The sequence below is a fragment of the Echinops telfairi genome, unplaced genomic scaffold, assembly GCF_000313985.2.
Source record: "Echinops telfairi isolate 266 unplaced genomic scaffold, ASM31398v2 ScPeMD7_60;HRSCAF=208, whole genome shotgun sequence".
Classification (NCBI taxonomy): Eukaryota; Metazoa; Chordata; class Mammalia; order Afrosoricida; family Tenrecidae; genus Echinops; species Echinops telfairi.
The window spans coordinates 44701418-44712749 of NW_022103958.1; the positions used below are offsets into that span (position 1 = coordinate 44701418).

General features: G+C 43.8%; 1 protein-coding gene across 1 annotated transcript in view; it reads left to right on the plus strand.

The window, feature by feature from the left end:
- Positions 1-11332, plus strand: part of OVCH2 (ovochymase 2) — a 37032-nt gene that overhangs the window by 17057 nt on the left and 8643 nt on the right. The window contains exons 8-14 of the mRNA XM_013008253.1: positions 1243-1266; positions 4361-4451; positions 4574-4698; positions 5370-5510; positions 5824-5954; positions 9311-9404; positions 9938-10069. Of these exons, the coding sequence (XP_012863707.1) occupies positions 1243-1266; positions 4361-4451; positions 4574-4698; positions 5370-5510; positions 5824-5954; positions 9311-9404; positions 9938-10069 (738 nt within the window). The remainder of the gene's footprint in view (positions 1-1242; positions 1267-4360; positions 4452-4573; positions 4699-5369; positions 5511-5823; positions 5955-9310; positions 9405-9937; positions 10070-11332) is intronic.

Genomic DNA, 11332 nt, shown 5'->3' on the forward strand with positions numbered 1-11332 from the left:
GCAAATGTTTTGAGAATGATGAGGGAAATGATGTACAAATGTGCTTTACACAATTGATGTGTGTATGGATTGTGAGGAGAATTGTATGAGCCCCTAATAAAACGATTAAAAAAAAAAGACTTGAAAGAGGCCTTCATTGCAGATATACCCAATATGATATGTCATTAGATTTCTTGACTGGGGCCTCTATGAGCCAGGAACACTGGTGGTGTAGTGGATTGGGCAATTGGACTCTTAACCACAAGGTCAGCAGTTGAAACCACCTGTCACTCCATAGGAGGAAGATGAGGTTTTCTACTTCTTTAAAAATATAGTCTCTGAAATCCACAGGGAAGTTCTATTCTGTCCAGGGTCACTATGAGTTGGAATTGACTCGATGGCAATGAGTTTGGTTTGGCTTTGACTTCTATGTGTGTTGACTTTGACTCTAAGTAATATCAAGTACTTGATTACTTCAATTTTTCCTTAATTTATACTGATGCTATCTATTGTCCTAGTTGACCCTAGTGATTCTAAAAAAAAAAAAAGCTATTTTAAAATCACAGTGGATTTTTTTTCAAGATTAATATATTTTTTCAAAATGTTGCATTGAAATATTATGTCTCTTGATTTCTGTTCTTTTTGGTGCCTCCTTAAATTGTACATTGTAAGGGAGTGCATTACCTGACCCCAGTCCAGTTTTGGAATTAAGTGACATTTACTGAATTAAGGATGTGTCTTAGTTTTACATGAGTTCATTTTATAAATGGATATTATATTGAATAAAAAGATGTTTTGGCTTCTCTTGAAAAAAAATAAAGCTCTTTCCTATACATATATGAATGTCCCTGAATTTGTTTCTCTAGTCAGCCCGTTCTAACACACAAGCCTTTCTCAGAGGCTTATTCAAATTACTTCAGTAAAAATTTATCATTGTTTCCAAGGGCATGATACAATGGCAAGTATCAGAGCCCTAAGTTCAAGCCAGCTACTTGTGAACCCATTTGCACTTACGGGCAAGTTATTTTATGCAAAATGAAGATAGACCAGATGATCTCTTCTTTCAAGATAGTCACTGACTGTTTCTTAATTAGGCCATTCAATAAAGAGAAGAAAACTCTCTCCTTAAAATATCAGAAGCCCCTGGACTAGATTTTCATAGTGACACACTGACTTTAATTTTGAGCCAGGGGTATGCTAACTTCTTGAAATATTGCTCAAATATCACAAACTTTGATTCACATCTTTTTCTTTCTTTCCCAGGGAAACGAAGAAAGAGCTCCAGAGGTGGGTATCTCTCCTAGCCTCAGCATGAATGGACATTTAGCATCATGGATAGGAGTTCCATTTACAATGAGAAATCTCTGAACAGAATCTTCATCCTCACTAGGTGTAAAACCACCACTAGGAGGACCCACAGTCATTCCAGCCGTTGTAGTCTTCACTGTGCCTAGCAAGAGCCCAGGCTTCCCGTCCATCCCACTTCCTGTCAATCTAGGACACCATCTTAATTCTACAATCATTTTCCAATTCCTTGTCCTTGCTTTGGACCAGGGACTTGAGGAAGGAAGGTGGAATGATGTAGATGCTCTTGGTCAACTCTGCTCCTCATCCTGAAAGTGACCGACTTATGTAGCATTCTTACTCTCTGAGCCATGTTACAATTCAGCAGTGAATTTATTCTATTACTGGTCAAGCTCCATCTCATATCTGGACTTCAATTTCCTTATCCATAAAGAAAAGAATGTGGACCAGATAGCGCCTAAGGAAGGAGCTCTAGTGATGTAGTGGGTTATGCATTGAGTTGATAACCTCAAGGCTGGCAATTCAAACCCACCAGCTGCTCTGAGGGAGAAAGATGAGGCTTTCTGTCCTGTAAAGATTTACAGCCTCAGAAACTCCCAGGGGGCAGTTCTACCCTGCTCTATAGGGTTGCTATGAGTCAGAATAAACTCAATCACAGTGAGTTGGGTTTTGAGTTTGGGTTCCTAAGGGATCTTTAGCTCAACTATTTAATGGTCTATGAAACTATTTTTTTCAAAGCATTGTAAGAAGATAGTAAGCAGAGAACTCAGATAAATGAGGCTATTTGCAGATGAAAAATACAAGGGAAACTTTAGAGCAGTGGTTCTCAGCCTGTGGGTCGTGACCCCTTTAGGGAGGGTGGAACAACCCTTTCACAGGGGTCATTCGATTCATAACAGTAGAAAAATTATAGTTATGAAGTAGCAACGAAAGTAATTTTATTGTTGGGAGGGTCACCACAACATAAGGAACTGTATTAAAGGGTCGTGGCATTAGGAAGGTTGAGAACCACTTCTTTAGAGCATAGATTGTTTCTAAGTTCAATAACTAAGAATTAGGAGGATTTTTTAAAGGCCCAACTATGATGCAGAAGAAGAAACGTGTTCCAAATCAAGGACTCGTCTTTATTAAAAAATAGATACTAAAATGTACAGGTAGAAAAATGTAGGGCATAGTAGTGACTTGACCAGAGGCACTGACGTGTGGAATGCATGACAGAATAGTGTAAGGAAGAACATTAGGGAGATAATTTGAGATCAAACTATGGAGTCAGTTGATCAGTTACTAGGTCAGATTATGTCAGTCAGAAAGGTCTGAGTCATTATTGAGTATAAGGAAGTTAATTAATTAGATCAATACAGTGGAGCTTTACTGTAGTAGATCAATAATGCCATTTATGAGGCAGGTTGGATGAGAAGAATATTTCAAGAGAAAATAAATAGAGGCTTAAATAAAAGCAAAGCTAAGAGAATGAAGTGGAGGAAAAAGAAACAAAAAGAATGAAAACTTGGTAGTCGATTTGATTACTAACAGAGATAAAAAAACCTACAGCCTTTATTATCAATTACAACTCAATGCAAAAACAAGACAAAAAACCCTCCATTCTGGACCACTAGATAACATCATGATAAACATAGAAATGACTGACATTTTCAAGGATTTCACAGATGCAGAATCAATGCCCAAAGAAGAAACAGGCAAGAAGTCAAACAATATGTTTCATTGGGCAAAAGACCTCTGTAAAATGTTACAGAGCAAAGCTGTCGCTTTGAGGAATGGGGCAAGCCCCATATGCATACCACCGGTGGACAGTGTGTAAGGAAGACCGGAGAAGGATAAATGCATCTGAATCCCGGCGCTGGTGACGACTATTGGATCAGTGCGCATGGAGGCAGCAGTCAAGAACCCCAAGGATGCACTGCATTCAGTAGACCTGCTGCACAAGAACTCTGTAACGCGTTGAAGAGCAAGGATGCCACTTTGAGGACTAAGTGTGCCTGACCCGAGCCAGGGTCTTTTCAATTACTTCATATGAAAGTGGGACAATGAATAAGGTAGACCGAAGAAGAACTGATGCATTTGAACCATGGCACTGGAGAAGAATGTTGAAAGTACCATGGATTGCCAAAAGAACAAAGAAATCTGTTTGGGGAAAGTACAGCCAGAATGTTCCTTAGAAGCAAGGATGGTGAGAGTTCACCTCACGTACTTTGGACATGTTATCAGGAGAGAGCAGTCCCCGGAGAAGGACGTCACGCTTGGTCAAGTGAAAAAGAGGAAGGAGCTCAACAAGGTGGACACAGTGGCAACAACAGGACAACAATGATGAGAATGGGGCAGGATGGGGCTTGAGTCAGGATTGACTCCACGGCACCTACGCACAACTGGTCAATGTGACGAAGAACCATGGAAGAGAAGGGGGAGTCGCGGAAGATACCAAAGTTTCAAGACTGACGGTGCAGAAAGGCACATAAATGTCATGAAATCAGAAGTGGAATCAATTTTCCCAGAACCAGAAGAATTCCACTGGGGGTATGCCAAGTTTTAAGAATGCGTTTGTAAAGAGGCATTTGTAAAATCAGGTGTGATGTTCAGAAAGATTGAGATAAAAGTTAAACAGGGGCCATCGATATGCCTGGTCAGAGGGCTCATGTATAAAGGAAAGACAAGGACTCCAAATGGTATTTGAGGGACACCTGTATTTACAACCACCACTGGTCTGTCAGTCTGTTGTATTGTGGTGGCTCATATGTTGCTGAGACGCTATGTCACTGGTATTTCAAATGGCAGCAGGGTCACCCAAAGTGAAGTATTTTTCAGATGGATTCATAGGGTCAGAAAAAGAAAACTTCGGAGAAGAAACTGTTCTCAAGAGAACGCATAATCTACAACATAAGACAAAAGCAAGTCTTCAAAGAAGAAGTGACTTTGTGAAGAAAGGTAGACTGTATCAATATCAGTGAGGCCAAAAAGGAGACGAACCAGAAGGTCATAATGTCCACAGATTCTGGAAGGAGGGAGCTATTCCAGCTAGCCATCAGTGTTGGCACTGACTTTCTATGGCTTTCCTACCCAGCCTTATGCAGCATGCAGGATGGTGTGGTCAGCGGATCTGAGGGGAAACTGTCCTTCCCAGAAAGCCCCCACCTATATTATGAGAGCAACCAGTGAGTAGTCCCCCTCTACCTCCTCCTCCTCTGCCCACCTCCAGTCTGCCTGTGCCCCTTACAGGTCTGTGATAGCCAGCCTCTGGCTGGAAATAACACCCTCTCAATGTGTCCACTTGCAGACTGTGTGTCTGGACCCTGTTAGTACCAACGGAAATGCACGTGTGGCTCCGCTTTTCCCACTTGGATGCAGAGTCTTGCCAACACAATTACTTGTCAATATATTCTTTAGGAGACAGGCTTATTGGTGAGTGAATTTTCAAATAGCTAACTGAAACTAATGTACGGGAGGCTTAGCGGGGCCTTGTTACGACATGCCTGGCATGGACGCATTCTTGTCCCTAACTTGAGACTCCGAATAGGGAATGTTAGCTCTGTGTGATACCTACAAGGCCACAGGCCATTTTACTTGTTGTGCCTTCAAACCAGTCTTTCTGGACCCACTTGTTAGGCCTGCGGTCTATCCGGAATAAAATCTAGACAAACCCGGATTGTAGGATCTCTCAATCCAGACAGTGCTTTTCTTCTTACTTTTACTTACTTCACCAAGTGACAGAGACAAATACTCACAGACTATCATGAGGAGACAGGGGGACCCTTGAAAGTGAAGTGGATTGAAGTTTCTGTGATTCTCACCTGGGGCCAGATTTTGCCCACAGAAAATATTTGGTAATGTTTTGGAAGCATTTGGGGTGATCTCTAGTATCTAGTGGATGGAGCCCAGGAATGCCACGAACCCTCCAAGAGCTCACAAGGTGGCCTCAACCCCAAACGAGTTTTAGTTAAAATGTTAATGCTGTTGAGACTGAGAAACTATGGCTTGCATAATCCTGAAGGACAATGTCAAATTCCTTTCTTAAACCTTTTGATGGGTCCTGCTGCCAATAGGCTGAAATAACCTTCCTTTTCTTGCTTCAGGGAAATTCTGTGGAGAAGACCTCTTTTCATGCGTTCGCATTGGCTCTAACTCTATAAGACTGAAGTTCATCTCTGATGGCACAGATTATGCTACTGGGTTTAATCTCACCTACGAAGCTTTGAAACCACACTATCTTCCTGGTAAAATCACTTATCTTTACCACATAACCTTCAGGGTCCACAGGAATTATGTGAAGGGTCAGGGGCACCACCTCAAGGCCTGCTGGGCTCTATAATGGAGGCGAGAGAAGCAGACTCAGGCTCCTTGTGCCCGCAGCAGAATTCAGAGGGCCTGATGGGTCTGGATTATCAGTGCACAAACCGCTTCCTTCAGACTGCGTGTGTGAGAGTAATTTCGGGCAGCATTTGTGGGAGACGGAGAAAGAAGGAAAAGACATCCTTTCTGCTGGGGTAACGAGCGCCATTTGTTTGGGTGCTTTTCCTTGTGTTTCAGACTCGGGCTGTGGCTCCTTAGTTGTCCTTTTTGAAGAAGGCCTCATTCAGAGTCTTCACTATCCTGGAAACTACAGTAACAGGGCTAACTGTAACTGGATTTTTCAAGCCCCCAAACATCATCAAATTAAGGTACAAAGTTTCCCTTACTTTCCTATGTTATCTCCAAAGAATAGTTAACATAAACAACAGGTCAGGAGTTTCTACCTGACTTGTTCACCGCTATGTCCCAAATAGCACACACAATTCATCAAAAGTATTGCTAACAAGTCAATTCCAACTCAGCAAATGCTTGCTGAATAATCGGTTTTTCCTCTGCAATTACCTATTTTCACCACTAGGTGACACTGGCGCTCTTTAATTTGTTAAATCCTGTCCTAATCTCTGTGGCTGGTGATTCCTTTTATCAATCCCTAGTTAAGGGTTCATAAAGGGGGGCGGGGGGTACGGAAGGGGGAGGGGATGAGGAGCTGATATCAAGGGTTCAAGTAGAAAGCAAATGTTTTGAATGATGAGGGCAACAAATTTACAAATGTGCTTGACACAATGTATGCATATATGGATTGTGATAAGAGTTGTAAGAGCCCCCAATAAAATGATTTTTTTTAAAGAGCTTTGATAGAGACCCTATAGGACAGGGCAGAACTGCCACTGTGGGTTTCTGAAACGATAACTGTTTATGGGAGTAGAAAGCTCCATCTTCTCCCTCAGAGAGGCTGGTGGTTTCAAACTGCTGACCTTAGTGGCCTTGGGCTACTAACCATTATGCCACTGAAATGGGCTCTGTGGGAATGGGTTTGAGAGTTGAGAGCTTTAGAAACCTTCATAGTATACTGTTATGTATAGGGCTGCTAAATTCAAGGTCAACGGTTAAACCCCCCCCAGCTGCTTCTTGGGAAAAAGACATGGCTTTCTACTCTCCTAAAGAGTTAAAGTCACAGTTCTACCCTGTCCTATAGGTCACTACGAGTCAGCACTTTCTCAGTGGCAACAAGTTTGGATTTTTTTTTTTTTTTTTAGTCCATTCTAGAAACAAGCACTTTCTTCTCTTAAAAAAGGATTTCTTTTTAGGTGTGGTTTGAGTGAAGATGTACAGAGAAATTGGTTTTCTACTCAGTACTTCATACACATTATGCTTTGTGACATAATTCCCACAGTGTAACCACCCTTTTCCTCGTTTGCCCCACACTTCCTTCCACCCCCTTCCTGCTTTCTGACCTCTATCCCTAGGCAAATGCTGCCCTTTAAATCTCCACAGATTGATGCTTCCACGGAGTGCCTCCTTGTTGGTGTTCTCATTCTGCAGCCAGGTGGAGGGTCTGGTTCAGTTCCAAGCCTGAATATTATTTCAATAGTATTTCAAGAGAAACAATTATATGTCTAATTTCTACCTCGTCCTGTTTTACCGTCTGGTGACATCTCTGCAAGTGACCTGCTAAACTAAAAAAACCAAACCCATGGCCGTGGCATTGATTCGACCCACAGTGAGCCTCCACGACAGAGTGGGGTCTTAAAGGCTGTGGTCAGTACAGTTCTGCCAAATTCAGTTAGACCCGTAAACTTGGTGTTGTTCATGAGTTTGCATTTTGTTACACACACACACACACACACACACACACACACACACTCCATCTAGGACCTCCTATTGCAGTCTCTTTCAGAGAAAAATAAGCATTTTCATTCTTATCAAATTGATTAAAATGCATTTCAAATACTTGTAATTAACTGCTAACAAAAACCAATGACAATCAGCCCAAATCATCAATCATTTTGAGAGATGGACAGATTCAGTGCACGAAGAACTAGCCTAGAAGAAGTTTAGGGAGTCGTAGGTGAACTTACAGGGGTAGTGGAAGAAGATGCACTGGTTGGTCATTTAAAGTATGGACGGCTTTGAATGTCAGGGCAGACATGCTTGCTCTTTGTTTGTTTATTAAGCACTAGAAGGCCACCTAGGGTGCCCAGGTAGCACAGTGGCTAGATGCCTGGGTGCTCATCAAAAGCTGAGTGGTTGAACTGCACCAGCAGCTCTTCAGAAAGAGGTGGAAAGCGGCTACCTTAAAGCTTACAGCCTTGGACCACCTATGAGGCAGTTCCACCCTGTCGTGGGGGCTCACTGTGGGTTGAATCAATGCCACGGCCATGGGTTTGGTTTTTATAGTTTAGCAGGTCACTTGCAGAGATGTCACCAGGCAGTAAAACAGGATGAGGTAGAAATTAGACATATAATTATTTCTCTTGAAATACTATTGAAAGTAAGAGAGTTTATAATGGAAATTACAGAAGGTCGTGGCTGACAAAACCTCAGAATTCTCTTGCACGAGAGTTAGTTAAAAACAGTGTTGCTTCTAGGGTTCTATTTCATACACACACTGATTTCTTCCAAACAGAACACTTTCAACGTGCCTCTGTGACGGTGCTCTAGTGCTGAATAAGTTGCTCCTTTGCCAGAAATTGCGGTGTCACACATTGGCCTGGTAACCATGAAGTTATTAGCCATTCAAAACCACCAGCAGCTCTGCGGTAGAAAGACTGGGCTTCCTACTCCCATAAACAGTTCCAGTTTGAGAAAACAACAGGGGGTTGCTATGAGTCAGCATTGGCTCGATTGCAGAGTTTGGCTTTTTGGAGATTTTTTTTTAGGGTGTCTTACCAAAAAAAAAACCTGATCAAAACCGTGGCCTCCCAGGGGATCTGCTCGGCCAGGTAAATCTGAAATAGAGAGGTTTGAAGGTTGTGGTGCTTTTTTGCTGGAATTCTAACAGGATGATCTTGATAGATTTTCTGGAAGTACACAGGCCAATAAGGGGGACACAGTGGAAAGAAGTTTTAAGAAAACTGAAACCTGCATTGGTAAGAAAAAAGCCAGGCAAGTTGTGGGAAGGAGTTTTTCCCATCACAACAACGCGCCTGTTTCTGAGGGCTGTCCTACCACGGGATCTTGGTGGAGAAGCCCTATCCCATCCACCCTAGTCCTCATCTTGTTCCACAATGGTCTGAGCGACTGGGACCGCAGGATGCCTCCAACTGCCCTGTGTCCTGGCGTAAAGCCCAGGCGCACTGCATCCCTCAGAAGGTAGCGAGATGGAAGTGTGCCTGCTGAAATGCAGAGACCAGGATGCAGGAGATGCCCCAGCAAAAGCTCCGCAGTTGGCTGCTTTTGTTTAATCAGGTCTCTCTGGTTTTACAGCATCACTTTGTGAGCTCTCCTCATGGTGACGAGACAGACAGCTAGGAGGCAGACGGAGAACCTGCTTGACGGTCCAGAGAACAGAGCGTTTCATTACAAAAACGAAGGGAGTCAAGCCAAAAAAAAAAAATGCTTTCAGGACCTGTGACACAGCACCTTTTCCTCAGTGTTTCACCCCACCCATGACGCAACAATGAATGACGAGGAGCAGGGATGCAGGCTAACCTCTGAGATCAGATTCCAGAGCAAGCTGAATAAGCTGGCATCCTTTCCTCGGTGTAACACTGGCTCTTCTCAGCTTTCATTTCAGAGTCTGGAAACCGAAGAAAACGGAGACTGCACGTCTGACTACGTGGCAGTGCACAAGGATGTGGAACGGAAGGAGCAAATCGGTTCGTGGAGCCGTATGGTCCTCTGGTGTGGGCTCAGCCTGGAGACAGAGATCGTCCTCTGCAACATGGGGCAAGAAGAGAGACTCCACCATTTGAACCCATAGTGCGGAAGGCCCACAAAGAACTAGAGACAGGGAAGCTCCGTGTTACTGAAACACACCCTGTGGGCAGAGCAGTTCCTGGGCTTCCCAACGGGAGGGCTGGGCAATTGAAACCAAGAACAAACTGGCCATAACGGGTGGATTCCACAACTCCTGGTAGACCTGCCCCTGTGGGTTTCCAAGACTGTAACTCTTTACAGGAGCAGAAAGCCTGGTGGTGTCAAACTGCTGACCTGTCAGTAGTAAAATGCTGATGGGATGAATGCCTATTTGAAAGATACAAACTGCCTTACTGGTTTGAAAATGGATTGTGATGTCCATCAGAAATGTCCCTTACTCAACGATTACCTAAGAGATGATATATTTCTCCTTTTCCTTGCCATGTTGCTTGGCCTGGCACTTGACATCTGACCTGGACTTGGTTTGAGCCAGCTCGCGTGTGTGGCTTTGCCCTCCCTGACCCTGCGCTGAGCTCTTCTGGTGTAATGTTCATCAGCTTCCGCTCAGATGAAAGCGTGACCTTCAGTGGCTTCCGGGCTCGAGTCTCCTTCATTTCTGGAGCAGGTAAGAAGAGAAGGTACAAACGCCTCGGGCCCCGACCTTAACCCTCATAGTGCAGTAGTAGTAACTAGGACTGGATCTTGGGCTATGTTAACTAGAGGGTGGTCTTTAAAAAGGCTTCCATCTTATAGTGGAACAGTGATGGAGGCCTAATAAGAATCTCCTCTTGCAGGGCACTAGCCCAACCAAGGGGAGGGTATTATTTTTATGTCCACAGGGAAAGAGGGACCAGACTTCAACCCGGTGCTCCAAGACTTTAATACAACATACAGGCATGAAACAGGGAACCAATAGCGAGATCTGAGGGGCCAGCCCCAATCCCAACGACATGGACAGCCTCCACCCCCAACCCTCCCCACAGAAGAATTTACTTCAGAGGACAGTACTGAAGCTACAGCTCAGGGAGAGGGACAAGTCTGATCAGAGCACACGGGAGCAAATGAAGGGGAAGGAAGAGAGTGGAATACGTCCTGGCCCACCAAGCCCTGAGGACGATATCCCTGCTCAGAGCAGCCAACGCACAGAGAGGACCATAGGGCCAGCCCCACCACAAGACACAACATCCCACAGTGATCCATAGCACTGCGGGTGACAACCTGGAGACACAGTACGGGAATTGAACCTGATCTGACCCCACCACACTAAGGTGAAACATTAAAGGTGTGCAACAGAACAGCTAGGGGAACAGAGCAACGAAGTCCCCAGGGAATATAAAAAGTAGACTCTGGGACCAGGGTGTAGCACCCCATCCGATTTGACCAGAAAACACTCCTAAAGGACAACAAACAGACCCTAAACTATTTACAGACATTTTTGTGTGCGTGTCGTTGGTTTTTATTGTTGTTGTTTTATTTTCTTTTTGTTGCTTTCTTTTGCTCTGTCTTGGTTTTTGTGCATTTTATTATCTCTGCAGATCTGTCTAGATAAGATAGGCAGGATAAACAATCTGGAGGAGAAAACAACAGGACTGACTGTTCCTTGGGGGTCATGAGAGAGGAGGCAGGGGAAAGGTGTTAACAAACCCAGAGACAAAGGAACAACAAGTGATCCAAAATCGATGGTGAGGAGGGTGTATGTAGGAGGCCTGGGAGGGCTTGATCAAGGGCAATGTAACTGAGAGGCATTAATGAAACCCAAATGAAGGTTGAGCATGATAGTGGGACAAAAGAAAAGCAAAAGGAAATAGAGGAAAGAACTGGGAGGCAAAGGCATTTATAGAGGTCTAAATACAGGCATGTACATATGTAAATATATTTATATATGATG